The following is a 22,989-nucleotide window of genomic DNA, read 5'->3' as shown; positions in this document are numbered from 1 at the left end:
TATTTTTCTTTAAAGAGAATGAACAGTGTTGGAGAAAGCAAAGGAGGGACTCCACTGCCCTTTCATTCACTTAGGAGAATTAGAAAGGGAAGCAATAGATGGAGATTAGCTGGTACCTAATAACTGTCAATTGAATTTTTGATCAGTTGTAATCCTTCATAACTCTGCATTCCATACAAGTTGTGTCCAAATCACAGGAAAATACCTAATATTGACCTTTAAGACTCTTCCAATTGACTTCCCATATAACTAAAGAACATCCCATCAGGTTAGTTCCAACCTATACTCTTATCCAGCCAAGGAAACATGTCATTTGCCAAGGTGTACTTTCACAAGTGCTACTTGTTTTTTCTATTTAGTACACTTAAAAAGGAATTTGCCATCCTTCAATGGATGGCTGGGGAGGGCTTTAAAAGCCAAATAGAGGATTTTATATTTGATCCTGAAGGTAATAGGGAGGGGGTGGGGTGGGGGTAAGGAGGGGTATTTGAGTGTTTGTTGGGTATGTGATATGTCAGACATATCTTTAGGAACTGGCACTTAGCACTTAATAAATGTTCTATTGTTATATGTGTACCTGTGTGTATGTGTATATCTATGTATGTATATGTGTATCTATGTATGTATATGTGTATCTATGTATGTGTGAGTATGTCTATGTCTATGTCTATGTATCTATGTATCTGTCTATGCATGTATGCATACCTACCTGCCTGCCTACCCACCTGCCTATCTATCTATATTAGAGCTGAGCCTAGAAAGAAACTAGGGATTCTGAAAGTGGGAATTGAAAAGAGTGCACATTTCAGGCAAAATCATAGAAATTGGAGAGGGATGGTCTTAGATGTGGTAAGATGAAAGAGCAAATTGTTTTTGAACTGAACTTATAATTTAATTGGGTTTTTTTTGGAGGTGGTGGTGAGGCAATTGGGGTTAAATGACTTGCCCAGGGTCACACAGCTAGTAAGTGTTGTGTCTGAGGTCAAATTTGAACTCAGGTCCTCCTGAATCCAGGGCCAGTGCTCTATCCACTGTGCCACCTAGCTGCCCTGGGTACCACTTTCTTAAAGAATTGTAATTTCAGGGAATTTAAATCCATTTATTACTTGCCTGAATTAAACACAGTATGTAAAAAAAAAAATCAAACAAATACTTCCAAATAAGAGATCCGTGATTCCCATTGTGTACTAATCCCTTCCTTGTTACTGTGCCTGGGTCGTTTTTTAGTCTTGTCCGACTCTTTGTGACTCCCATGTGGGATTTTCTTACATGTGAGGAAACTGAGGCAAACAGGGTTAAGCGTCTCACCGACTGTCACTCAGCTAGTGTGTGAAGCCACTTTTGAACTCAGGAGGATGTCTTCCTGACTCCAGGCTGGACACTCTATCCTTCCCTTAGAAAGGGAATTAGCTAGATGGAGAGGTTAGGGAATAAACTCATAGGTATCCCTTTAAAACACCGGTCTACTCGGGAAGTGAGCGGCTCCTTTAAGGACTCTTAGCTCCACCTCCTCTCAAGGACATGCCCAATCTCGAAGGACCTCACGCCCTCCAGTCGCGGGCCGTCCCAGCCAATCGGAGAGCTCGTAGCGGGCATACGGGATAGGTGCTGGATGCGCAGCCGCAACGCCCTGAGTCCTTGGTACGATAGAGGAAGCTTTTGGCGGAGGTGAAATCCCGAGGCGGCGGGGTCATTCTAGACAAAAATGCAGAGCTGGAGCCGCGTGTCCTGCGCCCTGGCCAAGGTGAGGAACGGCTCCGGCCTTCGGGGGGGGCTGTCAGGAAGATGGGGAGCCCGCGGGCACAGGCCGGCTTGCTAACGGGACTAGGCCCCAAGCCTAAAGGGGCAGGACCTCGGCCTGGGTTAGTCTCACACTTGGCCCTGCCTAACCCAGCCAGAGTGGGAGAAAAGCTTGCCCTCGGCCTAGTTGTCCTAGGCCCCGCTCCCGGCCGACTGCCCGGGAGCTCATCCGGCTGTCTCGGGGTCACCCTCTCCCCGGCCTTTCCCTAAGGGGAGCCTGAGAGGGGGCGGGTAGCGAAGCCACCTTCTTCCGCGCCCAGGTCCTCAGCCCTTCCACCTGGTACCCTCGACCCCATGCTCACCTGCTTCTCTCTAGCCACTCAGCTTTGTCAGATAACCTCTTTCTCCGGGGAGCCTGGAACAGAACGTGCTGGACAGGTGGCCCAGAGCAGCTCTTAGGCTGGAAGAGTAACCACGCTCCACAACAGCTCTCTTAACATAGCTACTACGTACTCTTCACAGGAGTAGAGGAACTATTTTATCCATTATACAGATGTGGAAACTGAGGGGGCTCGGGGAACTGAAGTGATTTCCCTCATAGTTTCTCTAACTAGTAAGCGTTTTCGGCAGGATAGGAACTTAGATCTTGCTCCACTCCAAGTCCAGTTCTTATGTATTCCCCCCTCTACCTGCCACCTGTGCTTCATGAACCAGAACAAGCCACTGTTTGCTTCCCTTGCCCATCGTTCTCAAGACTCGTACCCTTTACCCTAGGTAAACACAAGTTGCTTGTTAGGTTGTAAGCTCCTTGAGGGTAGGGACCATCTTTTGCTCTTTTTCATATCCCTAGGGCTTAATGCAGTGCTGGCATATAGTAAGTGCTTAATACATGTTTATCAAATTGAACTGGTAGAATTATTAAACTGGACCATATTAATCTTAGGCATAGTTTTAGAACTGGAGATAACCTAGAGTCTCACTATTGGTTGGGATCTCAGAGATCATCTAGCCCGACAGAAATCCACTCCATTGACCTCCCTCCTTCCCTCCCTCCCTCCTTCTTTCCCTCCTTCCCTTCCTCCCTCCTTCCCTTCCTCCCTCCTTCTTTCCCTCCTTCCCTCCTTCCCTCCTTCCTTCCTTCCTTCCTTCCTTCCTTCCTTCCTTCCTTCCTTCCTTCCTTCCTTCCTTCCTTCCTTCCTTCCTTCCTTCCTTCCTTCCTTCCTTCCTTCCTTCCTCCCTCCCTCCCTCCCTCCCTCCCTCCCTCCCTCCCTTCTCTCCCTCCCTCCCTTCTCTCCCTCCCTCCCTGGCAATGAGGGTTACATGACTTGCCCAGGGTCTCACAGTTAGTAAGTGTCAAGTGTCTGAGGCCACATTTGAACTCAGGTCCTCCCGAATCCAGGGCCAGTGCTTTATCCACTGCCACCTAGCTGCTCCCTCCATTGACAGTTTCAACAAATAGGCACCCCATCTCTGCTTGAGGGACTTATATTTCTTTTCACTCCATCTTTCAGATGAAGAAACTGAGGTCCAGAGAGTGTTTTTTTTTCTCAGATCCCTGGGAAAGTTCAGTACTCTTTTCACTAGTTGCTTCCCTTTGTCATAAGTAATATTTTGGGTTGAGGGATTATCCTTAAAAGCTTTGTTTTGCTCCTAATTCTCACTTGCTAAATGATAAGGGCTAATTTCTTGATCTCCTTGTACCTCAGTGTTCACATTCATAAAATACTAGTTGACACATCTTAACAGTGTTTTGAAAGTTAAAATACAATTTGTCAATGCTGTGGTGTCTTCTGAAGAATTATGTCCTAGAAATGTAAAATTTGACTATTTGACTTATTTTTTGTTAGATTATTTCAGATGAATACAGTCTTATTCATTACTCTCCACATTTTTGTGCTTCCTGCAAACTGAACTACAACTTTTCCCCTCTACAGCCTTTCACCTCCCATTTCACACTTTTTTCTCACCATACATTACTTTCATACTCCTTTTACTTTTCTTAGCCTATATTCCTTATATCTGAACTGCCCTCCTCCTTTACCAGTTAAATTTATTACCAGTCCTTTAAAGTGGAATTTAGTCACTTCCTCCATTAGCTCTTTTGGAGCAGTGGTTGTTTAATTCATTTGTATTTGTATCCCCAATACCTAATACAGTGCCTGACATAGTAGACACTATTGAGTACTTAATTGATTGATAGATCCTGACTCCTCTCTCCTCTACTATAAATCTTCTGTGAGTATTATAATTGTGTCTAAACCTAAACTAGACTGAAAGCTCCATAAAGGTAGGAACTATATTGAAACGTCTAGAAATTTACCCCTGGGTTTAGTATAGTGCTTTGCACAAAATTTGAATTTAATGTTTGTTCCATAGACAATCAACCAAGAAACATCTTCATGGTGTATTCTCAGCAAATATTTGCAGATTGCATATGAATGACATTTAAGGGAAAAAGTCACAAGTACATTAGGGGGCACATTTTAGAATTATTCAGGTAAGTGATAAATTAGAGTTTAAAATATGAAAAATTAGATAAATGCATTATTTTAAATAAAGAGGTTTTGGCTGCATTATAAGGACATTTAGCTGTACTTTATAAAATTTTGCCAGTCAATAAGCAATTAAATGCCTACTATGTGCCAAGACATAGTACTAAGTACTGGGGATACAAAGGTTCTATTGGGGAAGACAACATGCAGATAAAAATATATACAGAATAAATACAAAATAGTTAACTCATTTGAGAAATTCAGTATGTATTTCTTTGATAGCATTATATGGAATTTGTTGGTCATTAATAATAAAAGGTTATATAGTGCTACAAACTGAGCTTGGCAGACTCAGAAACTTTGAAGCCAGATGTTAACTGTTGATGTGATACTCTTTTGGGGAAGAAATTTTAAAAATTATTTTAATTTTACTTGGAAGCTGAAAAAGATGGCAGGAAGGTAATGATATTATTGTTTTTACAGTTTATAATGGTTTACTATTTAAAAAGGAACAATACTTCAAATCTAGACTGTATCATTGAACATGTTCTGACCTTTTTTGGGATGTGAATCTGCATTATATATAGTTTGTTTCATAGAGTATAATAAATTCAACATGTTATTTTCTTGTCTGTTTCCTACTGAACTTCCCTGCTTACTTTTATATTGCAATGGAAATTACCTTATTATGCAATTGGAAATATATTAGCAGCCAGTGATTGATAAGTTTGTTGTGTAAGTAAGCTTACCAACTTTGAACTATTTTTGAGATAAATACTTAAATACTAATTTTTGCTTTTTTTGCCTTCAAGAGAGGCCATTTCAGTCGAATGCCTCATGGCCTACAGGGGATTTCTGCAGTTCCTTTGCGGACTTATGCAGATCAACCAAGTAAGTGTTTTTTCTGGTAAATTCATTTCATGTCAAATTAATTGGTAGTTTCCTTATGTTTTTTTTTTTTGTTTTCTTTTGCAGGCAATGGGGATTAAGTGACTTGCCCAGGGTCACACAGCTAGTAAGTGTCAAGTATCTGAGGCCGGATTTGAACTCAGGCACTCCTGAATTCAGGGCCGGTGCTTTAACCACTGCGCCATCTAGCTGCCCCGTTTCCTTATGTTTTAAAAAAAGCAAAAACAAGAAATAATATATGGGGGCAGCTAGATGGCGCAGTGGTTAAAGCACTGGCCCTGGATTCAGGACACTGTCAGACACTTGACACTTACTAGCTGTGTGACTCTGGGCAAGTCACTTAACCCTCATTGCCCCACCAAAAAAAAAAAGAAATAATATATGATTATTAACAAAGGAATCAATCTGGAAAAGAGTTGGCTCTTTTATAGTGTTCAGGACATTAAAATTAAGTTATTAAACACATACTGAACACAAGCAGGTGGTACAGAAGTGGATATTATAAGAAAAAACAGAATATAGTTGTATATCCATCAGAATAATTTTGGAATCTCCTAGACTTTTAGAGGGCAATGGTTTGATTGACTTTAAGATGAAATATCATTGATTCTTTCCCAAAGTACCTTGAATAATATATAATGGAAATATATGATAATAGTAATAATTGATATTTACTTAGTACATTAAGGTTAATAAACCTATATGTGTGTATATGTCTATAGACATGTATGTAAACATGAAAATATTTGCAAATTACATATTTAAGGAGAAAAGTCACAAAAGGGTTAGGAGCATGTTATAGAATTATTCAGGTAAATGTTAAATTAGAGCGTAAATATTAAAAATGAGTTGAATGCATGATTCCAAATAAAGGGAAATAAAGTGATTTTGCCTATGTATGGGACCAGATATGATTTCATAGGGAAATCTAGGTCTATGGATTCCTCAACTGTTACAAATTAACAACTCTATTAACAACTCTATTGTGTTATAGCCTTTGATCTCATTTAATTTCAATGTAATGTAAAGAAAATTTGAGTTATAGTGAAAAATCGAGCTTTTACTGAATTGTATAGATTAAAATGTTAGAGCTGGTCAAATAACTTAGAGATCATCTATTTATGTAAGCATTCATTGGTTATATCAAACTGAATATGCTGGGCTTAGTAAAAAGTGAATTTACTAGGTTACTTTTTCTAAGATATAACTGAAAATGCACACCAGATTTAAATTTATTTAGTTTTCATGTTAAACCTCATCATTTTGTTTTTCTTGATTTGCCTTTGGAATTGGGAAACTTCCTTGTCCAAGCTCCAGTAGCACTTACAGGCCTATTTATTTGGCAAAAAAAAAAAATCATCTGTTGCTGTTTTGCAATGTTATTTGCATTTTGTATTGTACTGGATTGATGATGGACTATGTTGTCCAAGGATCTCTTAAATTTGGAGAGGATCATCTAGTTGTAATCTGTATCAGCAGAGGAAGTCAATAAACTTAAAAAATTACAGATGATTTGTTAACTTTTCAGGTGTTTTCTATGTCCCATTAGTCAGATTGTAAATTCCTTTGTCAGGTGCCTTCTTTTAAGATTATATGTTTGTTCCCTTTTTTTGAATTCTTGTTTCCTAGATAGTTGATTTTGATTTAATTGCCAAAACAGCTTCCTGCCCCCTTAATTGAGATTCTTTAATGCCAGAAAATTGTCATTGAAGGATACCTGCATTAATGTTAGCTCTCATCTGGATCTCAGTTTACTTTTTGGGGGGGTAGGGCAATGAGGGGTAAGTGACTGGCCCAAGGTCACACAGCTAGTAAGTATCTAGTGTCTGAGGCCAGACTTGAGCTCAGGTCCTCCTGAATCCAGGGCTGGTGCTCTATCCACTGTACCACCTAGCTGCCCCCTCAGTTTACTTTTTGATAAGCTCTTGGTTTCAATGTAATGTTAAGTGAACAAACTTGTTTCAATGTCACAATTACTGAGAACAATGCATATACTTTCTTCAACTTTTACTTTTCTTCTCATTTATTCTAATTGTTTTCTTGAATCATTCTTAGTTTTACACCCAGGGCTTTAAAATAGTCCATTCTTGACCCGCCCCCGCCCCCCCCCCCTTTTTTTTTGCTTGCATATTTTATTCTAGTAGCTGCTTCTGCTGGCTCACTGCCATCTGAAACTTAAATTGATTTTCCCGCTGCCTTGTTGGGTTTTTGGTCTTTTTATTTTAAGTTTAAGCTTTCATATTTATGTTCTAATACTTGGGTTTCTGTAAATGCTCTTAGTCATAGATAGTATATTAATTTGAATCAAACATTCCAAAATCTCGTTGAAATTTGTATTGATGAAAAAGAGATTAATTTTATCTATACTGGGAAAACAGAGTGGGTGAGAAATGTGTACTTCACACAGGTAACCTGTTGAATTAATGAACACTTATATCTGGACAAACTTGAAGCTGAGTAGGAGGAAAATTGGGTTAGACTGCATTTGGGAAATTATGAAGTACTTTCAAAGTGCTTAGTGCTTCAGTATTTAAGATGTGTTTAATTTTAATTACATCAGAAGAACATTCAACTCAAAAGATAGTGAAAAGATACCTGGTAGGTTGAATCAGGCTATAGCATGTTACCGTGTGTGTGTGTGTGTGTGTGTGTGTGTGTGTGTATATGTGTGTGTTTGTGTGTGTGTATATGTATATATATATGTGTGTGTATATGTATATATGTATATGTGTATATATGTATATATATGTATGTGTGTGTGTGTGCGTGTGTATGCAAGTCATGGTCATGTATTGAGAATGAGAGAAAATGGATAGATGGACAACTCAGGTGATATACTGTGCCCTCAGGTTACCAAAAGAACAAGAAAAAGACCTTTGGAATGTTGGGTAGATCCTTTATTAGGGAATTTATGGTATAGCTTAAGAGTCTTAGATGATGAGAACTTGTGGCAGATTCAATTTTTATTGATGAAAAGATTATCTGTTTACACAGGTGAAATAATAAATCATTCATGGTATCTAACTTCAAGGCACAAAGTATGCCTCATTTAATCCTGTAATATTTGCTGTCTTAAACATAATTTTTCTCCTGCTGTCACTATTTGGTGTATTTTTTTCCTTAGCTCTAGTCTGGAAAGTTGAGGCTGGTACTAAACTTGGGTGATGGATTCTTCACACATTGCTAAAATAAAATGGTTTTCATTTTAACCTCTTTCAATATCATTGAATTTAATCAGGAAAATCTTTAAAATTATTAGGAAAGGATAGGGGGGTTGAGATCTTAAATCTGGCTTTAGATAGGGATAGGCTAAACATGTCTTTCAAGAAGGACTGATAGTGGGTACAGGAATCATGTTCTTTTGTGTGCTTTGTAGTTGACAGGGCCATTCTCTAAAGACTTCTTTTTTGTCTTCAGTTTCTGTCTTCATGCTTTCTGGAATATCAGTGTAGCAATGGAATAGTATAGCGTGTTCCCTAATGAAAATAGGAACTTTTTCTTTTAAAAACAATTTTTCTTAAAGCTCAAAAAATTCAAATAGTATATCCAGAATCAACTAGTAAATCATACAGCTATGGCGAGTTCAAAGGACCTTGGATAGGAGACAGGAGAGGTTATGAGTTCTATTCTTGGCTCTGCTACTATCTAGTTTTACCTGGGGTGGGGGGGTAAATCATATTCTCCCCATTCCTCGATTTCCTTATCTACAAAATGAGAAGTTGAATTAGATGCTCTCTAAGGTCCCTTCTAATTAGAGTTTTATAAACCTATGAATCTGTTGCTACTAAAGTACTTTCTACACTAGGACATCTTTTCTCTCAGTAGTAAAATATTTTTCAGAGCTTTCAGTTATTAGATTGCAAATGAAACTATATATGCCCATTTCAGTGGAGAGATTGAGGACTTATAGGAAATCAACTTAGATTCTTGTCCCATCTTTAACTAAGTGACTATGTAAGCCTCAGCAAATTGCTTAACCATTTCAACCCTCAGTTTTCTCATTTTCAATGTGACAATAATAACTGTCTAACTGAACAACCTCACAGGTTGTTGTATGGATCAAATGCATAATTGTAGAAGCTCTAGTTAATGCTGGGAGTTCTCTATAAGCATGAAATCACAGGTCTAGAATATGGAAGGGGAGACAGTTGGCTACTGTGGAAGGAACATTAAATTTGGAGTCAGAAAACCTGGGGTTTGATTTCTGGAAGTGACTTGGGGTATCTAGCTCAACATATCCGGACCTTATTTTTCTCATTTTTAAGAGAAAAGGATATGGCTAGATGATCTCTAGGATCTCTTTTAGCCAAACTTTCTTTGATCCCATGATGTAATTTCTAGTTTTTTACAGTGTTGTATGTAATGGGAAAAACTACTTGCTTTCATTTACTACATAAGTTTTTGGAGCATAGAACTTTATTCACTTGAGTGAGGAGCTATATTAGCATTTCTGATAAATTAAATAAATGATCACACATACTTCAGCAGTCAGACAGCATTCGATATGTAGAGGGAATCTTCTAGGGATTCTTAGCTACAGACTGATAAGCTTTGTGAGGATCACTTGGAGCTTTTATTTTTCTTTTTGGTGAGGCAATTGGGGTTAAGTGACTTGCCCAGGGTCACACAGCTAGTTAAGTGTCAAGGGTCTGAGGCCAGATTTGAACTCAGGTCCTTCTGAATCCAGGGTTAGTGCTCTATCTACTGCTCACCTAGCTGCCCCTCTATTAGGGATTCTTAACCTGGAGTGCATGGATTTTTTTCTTTCATATTTTGATAACTATTTTAATATAATTCTTTAAGTATGGTATTCTTGGTTAATCCTAAGTAGTTTATTTTATGTACTCAGAAACATTATTGCGAGAATGGGTCCATAGGCTTCACCATACTGCCAACGGAAGGTCTATGACCCCCAAAAGACTGAGCCCCTACTTTAGAGACTTACACAGGGTTAAGAGAAATTCTCCCCCCCCCCCCCCAGCCAAAGGAATTATAAGGAAACTTGTGAGGTAGAGTACTGAAGAATCTTTCCTCCAACTTCAGAAGTTGTATTTTTGTCCATTTTGGAGGAAGAGAATGGGGACTTTTGTATTTATATGTGCTCCTTGAGTAAGGATTGCTTGGTGTGTGTGTGTGTGTGTGTGTGTATACGTACACACATTGTGGATATATATAGATATATGTCTATATATATATCCGTAGTACCTGGTAAATAACTGTGAGATTTAAAATTGGATATTAGATCATAAATCTCCCCTCTTTAACCTTTCCCTTATTTATCTCCCAGACTAGTAAATGGAAGAAACCTCTGGTCTCTAGTTAGAGCTTTTATTGTGTGGTAGTTACCAGGTGATGTTGATTAGAGGGATAGGAAAGTAGAAATACAAAACAAATCGTCTTAAGTCTAAGCTTAGTCTATATTCCGTATAAAACTCACCAAAAGCCCAAGGTCACCTTTGGGGAGAGAGAGAGAGAGAGAGACCGAGTCAAGCGCGTGCTGCTGCTAACCGTGAGCCGGGCCTCGTCCAACTCCAGTCCGCATCTGTCTGAGCAGTGCCAGTCATCGGACCAGGAGAGCAGGCAAGAGATCCCACTTCGTTCTCTCCTTGCCTTTTAAGCTCGCACCCCGGAAGTGGAGTGCTCAGCAGGAGGGCTGGCGTGCGTAGCTCATGCACGGTCTCCTCCCCGAAAGGGTGGTCCTTAAAAAACTGGCGTCTCTCCATTATCACTAACCGACTGTTAAAACTTTTTACCACATTATACAGTAATCCCTTCCCCCCCTTCCCCATATCTGTGGGGGATATGTTGCAAGACTCCCAGGGGATGATTTGTTACTTTACTGTATAGTACCGTATTCTCTAGCTCTGCTCCTGCCCCTCAGCTTGGTGCTCTGTTGCTTACTCCACACCCCAAACAAAACCCCCCAAAATCCTCAAACCCTGAACCATCCAAGTGGAAGCAGAAGAATGGACAAGCAGAGAGACCACTGTGCTCTGTATTGGGGGCCTGGCTTGAGACTTCTGGCATTGAGAGAGGTCACCTTTGCCCTCTTCTGTCCACCTGCCCACATGTCCAGCCCCAGCCCCTGTATATCTCTTTTTTTGTCCATCAGTGATCAGGTACCTCATGTCTGTCCCTGGCTGTCCCATATCCTTAAATTCTGGGCCTTCCCTTCCTTCCATGGACGTGTGGCCTCTTTCTTGCCTTCCTTATGACCTCGGGAATTTGCAGTTGACCTCAAGTAACTGAAACCTGGGAAAGTGAAACTGCAGATAAGAGAGGACTACTGTAGGTGCTTAACAAATATCTCCGATTAATTGATAACCATGAATCTTAAAAATAAAACAGTTTCTAATTTGTGGTCTTAATAGAACTTCACATAGCAAATTACTCTTAATCTAGAATGCTTGGCACATTTATTGTTGTTCAGTCTTTTTCAGTCTTGTTGGACTCTTTGTAACCCCATTTAGGTTTTTCTTGGCAAAGATACTTGAAGGGGTTTGCCATTTCCTTCTCCAGCTCATGATACAGATGAGGAAACTGAGGCAAACAGTTAAGTGACTTGCTCAAGGTCACACATCTAGTAAGTGTCTGAGGCAAGTAGGTGCTTAATAAATGGTTATTGAATCGAATAGAATATTCTTGTTATTTGAGTATATTGTAGTTCTTATGCCAGACATGAATTACCAATTTTCAGAGAATTAGAATACAGTACATGTATATAGTGAATTTTAAAATTTTCTAAAGCAGCTTGAGTTTTTAAAGAGTTTTAAAGGCATTATATACATCAGCTATCAAATAGTGATCCTAAATAAACAGAAGGTCCTGCCTCTGCAACGTATGGGTTGTGTGACCTAGGGATAGTCACCTTTTCAGTGTTCCAGGCAACTTTCAGAAGGATAGAAGTTGTTGAGTAGGTGCTAACCTGCATTGTTAGAGGAAGTTCCTTAGCAGGAGCTTCTGACACCCATGAAAGTATTTGGTATTGAATAAAGAAAATGCACTTCTCAATTTTTTACATCCATTTGGTTTTATTGTAGTTGATGCTGATGTAACAGTCATAGGTTCTGGTCCTGGAGGTTACGTTGCTGCTATTAAAGCTGCTCAACTGGGCTTTAAGGTAAGTAAGACTCAGGTTCATGTCGAGTGCTAATTCAAATTTATTAATAATTGGTAGTGTGATAAAAAACCTTTAAAGGTCAAAATGTGATAAATGACCTCTTCATTATTATGAAGGAAATTGGAGGTTTTGAGGTGATGCTCCTGAAAATAAAGTGTATTTGGGGGCAGCAGTCTCAAAACTCTAAAGCAAAATGCACTATTTTTAAAAAGATTATTTATGTACTAGGGAAATGATAGAGTAAGGACATTCTCTGTTCTGCCCTTTCCAAATTAATATACATTTTTCACAGACTTGGTAGAACACTTTATGTGGGCTTATTACTTCAGTGTTTCAGACTGTCTCATAGCTGATAAATAGCTCTGGAGTTGAGAAGACTTGGGTTCTTTCAAGTCCTGCCTTTGATACTTGCTAGTTCTGTGACCATGGACGAGTCATTTTATTTACTTCTCATTGCTCAAGTCATCTCTTTTAAGAGCAAATGTTACAGATGAGTAACCACTCTGTTTACAGAGGGAATTTCCACAGTGGGAGTTCATCATCTCCCTGTGATGAAATCATAAATCCTCTTTCATACTCCCTCAAATTCATTTGTTTCAGAAGTACTAAGTTGTTGACAAAGATGGTCATTTAAAACTTTAATGATCCCTTTTAGTTCTTTATGTAGGGGGCAGCTAGGTGGCACAGTGGATAAAGTACTAGCCCTGGATTCAGGAGGACCCGAGTTCAAATCTGGCTTCAAACACTTGACACTTACTAGCTATGTGACCCTGGGGAAGTCACTTAACCCTCATTGCCCTGCCACCCCACATCCCCCCCAAAAAAGAAAAAGAAAAAGTTCTTTATGTAAAAGAATTTAAATTACATATTTAAGATAAAGATTATATTTTACTATATGACATACAGAATGAAAATCTGATTTTCCAAAGTATTTTATGCAGTTATACTTAGTTTTTTAGTAGTGTGGACTATATATTGCTATTGTAATCATGAATGGTTTGTTGGTTTCTTTTATTGTAGACAGTCTGTGTTGAAAAAAATGAAACGCTTGGTGGAACTTGTTTGAATGTTGGCTGTATTCCTTCTAAGGTGAGTGTAAATTTTGTACAACATAATAAGTTCCTTAATCTCTGGAATAGTGTACTGAGACAGAATGATTGGACTAATTAAAAAAAAATCTTGCATGAACATCACATTAAAATTTCTGATTGCTGGAAGGAAATGAAAATATTGTTTTAAGCCAAAGGGTTTACTATTTTTCTCTTCCTCAGAATGTAATGAAATTAAATTTTAATATGATGATTGTGCTTTTAAAGCTCAGTTTTTGGAAGATAGCCTAAGCCACACATTAATTAAGGCCACCTACCAAATAAACAGATTGAATTAGAATGATCAGAATAGGGGCCAGGAATGTTCTCTCATCTTGGTGTTTAGTGACGTTTGCATGCTCCGTACTCTTTGAGGTAGTGAGAGAGATTTTCTTGGAGAGAAGGGAAATTGGCACTGCCTGCCATTTGGAGTAACAGCTCTGAACCTTGGGAAGAGTAGGCAGTCAGGGTCTACCTGATAAGTAAATTGTTATATGTACATTGTAGTAAGTTGTTATCAAGAAGAATGATACATATTGGTGCCTATGGCTGGGCTTTAGGCATTGTTATATTTAATTAGTTCATATTGTTTTTCTTTTAAAATTTGCTTCTATTAATAACTTTCATGATCAGAAGTGATAATCCACTTTGAAGTGTCAACTATCCCTGCTTGAATCCACTTTCCTATTTATTCCATTCCTCCTACTAAATTCACTAGTCTGCCCTGGAATATTATTCTATCCCCACTGCTTAGTCTTTGTTGAATCCTTAGCTTTAAAAACTTGATTAAATTTGTCCAGTTACCAAGAGGCAGAAAGTGAAGTCCATTTCGAAGGTAGTTACCTTTTTGCCTTTCTTTTTCTTTTCATCCATAATCATAAAATAAACATGGTAAAGCTAGAAGGAACCTTAGAACTTATCTAGCCCATTTCATTTTACAGATGAGGAAACTATAGTTTTCTAACCTGTTCTAAAATCTTTCAAAGAGTTTCATTGGGATTTGAGCCTGCTTATTTAAAAATATAAAAATGCAGAACCTGTTGAGTTATCAAGAACAATTAATAGTGAGAAAGATGGGAAAAGTAATTTGTTATGATTTAGTGTGCACAGCTAGTGATATACTTCTTCCACTTGGAACTGTGATTAGTTGTGAGATGCTTTTTTCAACTGTGAAAGTCATTAAGACCATTTTTTGGGGAAAAAAAAAGACCTGTGAATCAAGAATTAGGAAAAAAGCATATTCAATTATGTTGTTCTTGCTAAAAATATTAACAGTAATAATAAATCTCTTTTCATTAATAAAGCAAAGAAGATTTAAAATGTTTTTATTCTTTATCTCAATCGTTTAAATTTGTTTTTCTACGTTCTTATGTACATGGATATTATTAGGATAATAGTACATAACATATAATTTATAAATAAATGTACATATTGATAGAGCATGCTTAAAAATCTATTACTAATTGGATGAATGAACAGAATAGAGATCACTTCCCTATAGGATCAATAACAAAAAGGTCATTAAGGTAATTTATAGCTTTCTTACTTTATAAGGATTAGGAATATTAAGGTATATATGAAAAAGGGAAGAGGGAGAGGCTTAGCATTACCATTATTTTACAAACTATTACAGAGCAGGAATTGTTTGAATCACATAGTACTAAATAAAAACAGAAAAGGAAATCAGTGGAATGAGCTGGATAACCAGCACATAGAAACAAATATAAATAGTATTGTGGGATTTGAGAAACATAAGAAATACTATTTGACAAAAATTGATGGGAAAACTGAAGAGTCTTGATTATTTTTTTCAGTAGTTTTTTCACCAGTATAGTGTTGAATTGATTTACTTTGTTGTGATCACTGCTCTGCTATTTTCACTTTTTAATCTCTTCATGCAAATCTTCCTGAGTAGGTCCAAATTCTTAATAGTTATCATTCCTTAGTGTGTAGTAATATGTTTCATTCAAATGCCACAATTTCTTCAACCATTTTCCAATTGTTGGGTACATAATTCATTTCAAGGTTTTGTTTTGTTTTGTGTTTTTTTTACCGCTAATAGTGCTGCTATTGATATTTTTATGTATATGGGACATCTCGCTTTCAGCCTCCTTGGGTTACAATCCCAGTAATGAAATATTAGAGTCATTGGATATGAACATTTTAATAACTTTTCACATTATAATTCCAAACTTCTCCAGAATGTTTTAATCAATAAAACCCTACCTGTCCTGTCTTCCCATATTTCCTCCAACAGTTAGTTTTTGGTAAGCCCTTGAAGGCAGGGACAGTGTTTTATTCACTTTGTATTCTTCAGGGTATCTAGAATAAGCTACTAAATGAATTTGAATTGACTGAGTAATTGAATCCAACTTCTCTTTCTGAGTCTTCTCCTTTTTTACACCCTTTCTCTTTCCTATGATCAAGTAGTAAGTCTGTTCAGGCAGCTCTTAATTGACAGAGTACTCTATTTTAATAGAGAACTGGGCACAGTTATGGAGAAAGACACTCATAAATGCTTTCTGTTCTCATCTTTGTTTATAAGTACTGTGATTTTTGAGGTTTTTTTTCTTTTTCTTTTCAGGCTTTATTGAATAACTCATATTTTTATCATTTGGCTCATAAAGATTTTGCCTCTAGAGGAATTGAAAGTAAGTATACAATTGTTAAGTACATGCATTTTGACAAACTTTTTTAAAAAAGATGTTTCTATAATAGGGAAAATTAGAGTTAAAGAAAATATGGGAAAATTTTGGCTTGGAAAGAATAGCCTTCAAGCTCCTGGACTGCCATCTGTAGGGACTAATTTTTAATTGGGGAGTGTTAGCTAGGCAGCTCGCTGCAATATTGGGGCATGGAAGGAGACTGGCAGCCTCCCTCAAAACAGCAGGATTTATTTAACAAGAATGAACTTAAAAAAACACAAACAGGATCAGTAGGATCAAGGGAAAGGAAATAAAATGGGGAAAAGGGAAATTACACAACCTGAACAACACCACCTCCCAGGAATCAGCTGAGAGCACACAGCAGCGTCCTGTCACCTTCCAGCTTCAAGCTAGAATGGCGGAAAACCTCCCTTCTTCCCAGTAGACCCCAGGCTGACCACCCCCAGCCTCCAGCCAATTGGCTGGCCGCTCTGACAGTGTGGTCAGCGAGTGGTGATGACGTAAGGTGCCAGCGCCATGGCAACAGCTACAACCAGTGGGTGGAGCACCATGCAGTTTGCGGAGCCCCAGGCCAGTGTCTAGTTGAAGTTTTTTTTTTAAATTCTAGCCAAAAGATGGGGTCATAAAAACCTCAAATAACAATTCTTTACACATCCTTCTTGCCGTTGCCATTGTCTTTCCTGCACTGTCTCTTTAGCACTAGGGAAATGGTGAGAGACTGTCTGGATGATAACAGCATCTTTGTGAGAGGGAGCATTGAATTAGGGAAGGGAAGATGGAGGAATTTACAAACTTAGTCCAAGGTTCCTCAACCTTTTTTGAGGAGAAACTAGTTTTCATTTCCTAAAGTCTTAACCTCTAGAGAATTAGAAGGAATGTTAACAACCAATTCATCAAGCAGCATGTGGAGGGAGCACTGCCACCTGGGAATTCATACAAATATCAGATGGTATTGTAGGGAGACAAACGATGGAGTCTGCTAGACTGGGTTTTGTGATCTATGTGGAGATCTCTGCTATAGGTTGTGCCACTTCCCCTGGAGCAGCAATCAGAGCAGGTTAGGCCTTGAGTACTAGAAGGTAAAATAGAGACAAGAAAAGGAACCTCAGCTAAGTCAATGACTATGAAGGGGAGCACTGGGTAGTTTTGCTATACAGAGGAATGACATTTTCACCAAGTTTTATCTCTGTATGTTTTTCTTCACCATTCTTTCTCTTCACCTAGTATTGCTGACAAGACTGTTATATTCGGGAAGTATGTCACAGAGAGAAACCAAATAGCCCACTACTATCTTGCTTCCTCCTCCAAAAGAGGCTGCAATCTAGGCAAAGCATGGGGATGGAGACCTGCAAGGATTGAGGCAAATTTCACCTAAAACATGAACAAATATGATCATAATGTAGCAGAAAGAGCCTCTAGCTTGGAGTCAAGAGACCTCAGGTTAGGTCCTGCCTCCTAAGTATAAAAATAATAAATATAATTTAACGTTTATATGGTACTGTAAAGTTTACAGAGTAAACCCTGTGAGGCAGATACCATATTATCTCCATTTTATAGAGGAAACAGACTCAGAGGTTCAGTGACTTGTTCATGATTACACAGCAAGTTAAGTATCATAGTGGTTTAGAGCTAGAAGAGTAGTCTAACTCTCATTTTACAGAAGAGATTTGAAGCCCAGTAAGTTAAGTGATTGGGCAGCTAGGTGGCATGGTGGATAGGGTGCTGGACCTAAAGTCAGGAAGACCTAAGTCAAATGTGGCCCACATCATAGCTGTGTGATCCTGGGCAAGTCACTTCACCCTATTTGCCTTAGCCCCTCATTTCTGAAACATGAGCTGGAAAAGGTGGTAAACCTCTCCAGTATCTTTGTCAGGAAAACCCGAAACAGGATCACAGAGTCACAAAAAACTAAACAGCCAAAAACCCAAGGGTTAAGTGACTGGTAATGTCTGAGGTAGGATGCAAACCTAGGTGTTTCTGACTTTTAAGTCTGTTACTCTATCCAGTTCTACTGCAATGCTGTAGCATGTGAAGTTGGGCAAATCACTTAGGATAACAGGAGATTAGGACTAAAGGAAACGGAATCTAGCCTGTACTTATTTTATAGTCGAAGGAACGAAGAGCCAGGAAGTGAATTCAGTTGCTTAAAGTCATACAGCTTGTAAATGAGAGAGCTAATATTCAAACAGGGGTCCTCAGACTCCAAATCCAGTGCTTTTTCCTCATTATAAACCACATGGCCAAATTTTCTTCCAGATTTAAGGAATTCTGTTTTATGCCTTTTCATATATTGGTCCCAAAGTCTCATATGAATGATTGGTGAACCTTTACTGTATTTTTTGAGTGTTTTGAGTTTTGCCTTTTAAAAATGTTTTTTGCTTCAGTGAGCTACATTTTTTAAAAATTTCAAATTTTTTGTTCATTACCCATCAAGGAGGTAAAGAAATTGGGAGATTGCCAGAGGCTATCTTCTTGATGTATATTATTCCATAGATAGTTGTAATACAGTGCATAGCTGAAAAATATTGTTCTATCGTCTGACTTATTCTAAAAGTTGGATTAGTGGAAACATGGTTTTAGGAAAAGGAATTGTTATTTTACTATTTGTCTTTAAATATGACTCAAGACTCATGATCTAAATATCCACTTAACAAATTGCAGTTGCAGAAATCCGCTTGAATTTAGAGAAGATGATGGAGCAAAAGAGTACTGCAGTAAAGGCTTTAACTGGTGGAATTGCTCACTTATTTAAGCAGAATAAGGTTTGTTTTATATGCACGTTTGTTTTTTATTTCATGTAAAATATTTTTGCTGACAGTTTAGCTTTTCATAAAAAAAATGACATAAAAAATATGTTGGATTTTTAGCTCATTCATTCAAAAATTTTAAAATTTCTAGTGTATGTAGTCCATTGTGTTAAGCATTAGGACAAATACTATAAATCATAGTCTGTTCTTAGTCTTTATATCTAGTTGGAGTGATAGACCCGAATGTGGATAAATAAATGTGTTATATCATATGAGGGGGAAAAAATTACTTCCAGATGAAGGGAATTAGGGAAGGCTTTATAGAAGAGGTGTCATTTGAACTGGATCTTGAAAGATGACTAGATGTCAAGTCAAGGAATGGGTGTTCTAGGCATAGAGGTGAGAAGGCCTAGGATCTGTGTTGGGAATAAAGAGTAGTACAGTTTATTTGGAATGCAGTATATGTGAAAGAATAATTTTCCATTTTAGGGTAATATTTAATCTAGTTTTAAAGTGATTCCTCTGAAATCTTTTATCAAAGCTAGTAAAGACTTTAATGAAAAACTGCTGTTTTGGAATTTCATACTTGATAAGTATGTAGTGTCATATAGTAGAGAGAGTGTTGGGCTTGGCATCAGGAAGACCAGCATTCAGATCCTGCCCCAGACACTTAACAGCTGTGTGACCCTGGGCAAGTCACTTACCTTCTCCAATCATCTGTAAACTGGGGATCATATGAATCACCTACATCCTAGGTTAGTTATGAGGATAAAATGAGATAACTTTATAAAGTACTTTACAAATCTTAAAACTATATATAAATGTCAGCTACTATTATGTTATTTCATTGTTTTTTTCTACTGGTAAACACGTACATGCATGTTAAGTTTGTTTACTCTTCTATAAATGTTATCCTTTTTAAAAGATCACCCGTGTGGATGGATATGGAAAGATAACAGGCAAAAATCAGGTCACAGCAGCAAAATCTGATGGCAGCTCTCAGGTTATCAATACGAAGAACATTCTTATAGCCACAGGTTCAGAAGTTACTCCCTTCCCTGGAATCACGGTATAATTTATAACTATTACTGGTCACTTTTATTTGAAATGTTTTTATAAATCATTCTGTCTCTTTGATTTTGAACAACTTTTGTCCATTACTGAAGAGTATTAAAATAATCTTAGTTTTGCCTCTAGATTAAACTTATTTTGATAGCTTATACACATTTTCAAATGAACTTTTTCTAATACATTTCAGTAAAAGTTGACATGTGGGTAGAAGTTTCCAAAGAAAGTTTAAGGGAAAAAAAGGCATTTCAGTGATGGCATTAAGTTATGTCTACAGTTTACAGAACCCCACTAATTTTTCACAAGTTGTTTTTAATTCTTTATCTTTTTGCTTGATTTTATAGGTTGATGAAGATACGATTGTGTCATCCACAGGTGCTTTAAGCTTAAAAAAAGTTCCAGAAAAGATGGTTGTCATTGGTGCAGGAGTAATAGGTGTGGAATTGGTAAGTGGAGTGTGTCTGTGTGTGCATGTATGCATACCTAACATATCTATGTTGCATTATAAAGAAGATTCCTGGTTTGGGAGTTAAACTGGATAGCCTTTGTTATTTCTTCCAACTCTTATTATATATATTTGTGTGTTTGTGTATGTGTGTTACATATATTTATATATTTGTGTGTATATACATATATATTTGTATGTATAAACACACACACACACACACACATATATATATATATATTTGTGGCTATATGGTTACACAAGACATTATTATCACTATCCTATATCAAATTTACACCCAGCCATGTCTTTTAATTTCTGTTTGTATCACCTATGATTTTGTGTTTTTGTAGATTGTCATATTTCTAATGGATAGCTATATTGTCTCAGGAAGAATATTTAGTCATTGTTAAAGATTTGATCTTTTGTGACTAGAAGAAGTTTGGGATCTTTGAAAACTACTGTTTAGTTTTTTCCTCTTAAGGGCCTGAGCACATCTGTGCATACTTCCCCCCATACAGCATGTGGTAACTTGGCATCAGTGATTTTTTCATGCATTTTGTTTTTCATTCATGTATGTGTGTGTGTGAGTACTTCTAGATGTTATTATAGATACTTTGTGGTTTTCTAGGGCTTGATGTGTGTAATTAGTGCAATGTAATCCATGACTAGGAATATTCATTCTCACATTTATATACGTAGTTGTATTATTGAGAAATATAATTTGATTTATGAAGATATATAAATTCATTTCTTTTAGCAGGTGATAGAATATGTTTATAAAATACATGCTTTCTTAATAATAATTTAGATACAAATTTGACTAAACATAGTGTTGCACTAAGGTCTTTTGAATTCTAATATGATATGGTCCCTTTATCTCAAGTTTCCTGTCATTTTCACTTTCCCAGCCAGTTCTTTCTTCTTGGTGAGAACTAAGTCTGGTTGAGGGAATAATTGACTCCCTTGTTTTAGTTACCTTCTTAGTAATGAAGTTGTTAAAAACAGGGCACAACAGGAATTTTTCTGATGACTCTGTCTTTAGCAGAATGAAACTTCCTATGTATATATAGTTGAAGTTCTCTTTGACTGATGCTAGGCCAGTTTTATGAATTTGCAAAAGTGTCATTCATATCCTTCACTATTAGCAGATGAAGGTGAATAAGATTGTTTTCAAGTTTGAAATAAAAAAAAATACTGGTCATGAAGATAAGATCTAGTGATTTATATAAGTTGGGAGTTTTCACTATGGAAGAGACTAAAAAGAGTCTTCTAGCTCTTCCTATATTATAAGACTACAAAGACCTGAAGTCTCTATCACTAACTTTTTTTTTTAAGTTGTAATGAAATCTATACAAAGTGAGATTTTCATATTACTATTCCATGTAGCAAAATCTTTGATCACATTAAAAAAATTATAAATATTTCCATAAATTAACATGCTTAAGCAAATATTTTTCTTTAATTTAGTTGAAAAATTAGACTTTCATCTTACAGTTTACTTTTGAATTATTAGGGGATAATAATGAATTACTTGAAAATATTCCTATTTTTCTAATTGTTTACTTATGCTATGAATAATTATATTCACCTTATTTCTTATGCATAATTTCTTGCACATTTGTTCAAGGTTCTAGGTGAAGTTGTTTTAAAATATGATTTCTCTCCATTATAACTATTCCTTATTAAAAGGAGGGGAGGGGCAGCTAGGTGGCACAGTGGATAAAGCAGTGGCCCTGGATTCAGGAGGATCTGAGTTCAAATCTGGCCTCAGACACTTGACACTTACTAGCTGTGTGACCCTGGGCAAGTCACTTAAATTTCATTGCCCCGCAAAACAAACAAACAAACAAATAAATAAAAAGTGAAGGGGAAAAAACTTCCTTTCTAAAAAAATGTACAGTTTTAAAAAATGTACTATGCTCATAAGTTAAATTGAACATAAACAATTAGCCTTGGGAACTGATTTTCAGTAAGTTTTCTTTTCTTTTGGTTTTTTTAGTGAGGCAATTGGGGTTAAGGTGACTTGTCCAGGGTCACACAGCTAGTAAGTGTTAAGTGTCTGAGGTCAGATTTGAACTCAGGTACTCCTGACTCCAGGGCCGGTGCTCTATCCATTGCATCACCTAGCTGCCCCTCAATGAGTTTGCTAAAAGTCTTCATTGAGGAAATGAATATGCTGTATTGTATAATTTGTATAGTTTGTCAAGTATAATTTCATTTGGTAGTGAGTTATCAAATGAAATGTTGTATGGACTCAAAAAATAAGATGTTAAGATTGCTTGGGATTTTTTATTTTAAACAACATAGTACATTATTTTCTGATATATTTTACCATTGAAATATGTAGCTTTTTTAGTTTCATATCTTTGTTCATAATTTGTTACTTATAGGGTTCAGTATGGCAACGACTTGGTGCAGATGTGACAGCAGTTGAGTTCTTAGGTCATGTTGGTGGTATGGGAATTGACATGGAGATTTCTAAAAATTTTCAGCGAATCCTTCAAAAACAGGGATTTAAGTTTAAACTAAATACCAAAGTTACTGGAGCTACCAAGAAACCAGATGGAAAAATTGATGTAGCGTAAGTGTGGTACATTTAATTTAACATGTATTAATTATCCTCTTAAGAAGATTTTTTTGTGTGTATAGTTCAAACATTTCGATTTTAAAGACATTTTAATAAGTGTTGATTTGAAACTCAACCAAAGCTT

At 37.1% G+C, this 22,989-nt stretch overlaps 1 protein-coding gene across 1 annotated transcript in view; it reads left to right on the top strand.

Annotated features, from left to right (window-relative positions):
• The first annotated feature begins 1,588 nt into the window (after positions 1-1,588).
• Positions 1,589-22,989, top strand: part of DLD (dihydrolipoamide dehydrogenase) — a 28,415-nt gene continuing 7,014 nt past the window's right edge. Inside the window, exons 1-9 of the mRNA XM_043965233.1 lie at positions 1,589-1,744; positions 5,045-5,123; positions 12,182-12,261; positions 13,282-13,350; positions 15,934-16,000; positions 18,677-18,777; positions 19,688-19,831; positions 20,175-20,276; positions 22,669-22,859. Coding sequence (XP_043821168.1) covers positions 1,706-1,744; positions 5,045-5,123; positions 12,182-12,261; positions 13,282-13,350; positions 15,934-16,000; positions 18,677-18,777; positions 19,688-19,831; positions 20,175-20,276; positions 22,669-22,859 — 872 coding nt within the window. The 5' untranslated portion in view covers positions 1,589-1,705. The remainder of the gene's footprint in view (positions 1,745-5,044; positions 5,124-12,181; positions 12,262-13,281; positions 13,351-15,933; positions 16,001-18,676; positions 18,778-19,687; positions 19,832-20,174; positions 20,277-22,668; positions 22,860-22,989) is intronic.

The sequence above is a fragment of the Dromiciops gliroides genome, chromosome 5 (assembly GCF_019393635.1).
Source record: "Dromiciops gliroides isolate mDroGli1 chromosome 5, mDroGli1.pri, whole genome shotgun sequence".
In the NCBI taxonomy this organism is placed as follows: domain Eukaryota; kingdom Metazoa; phylum Chordata; class Mammalia; order Microbiotheria; family Microbiotheriidae; genus Dromiciops; species Dromiciops gliroides.
This window is presented reverse-complemented; position numbering and strand designations above follow the sequence as displayed.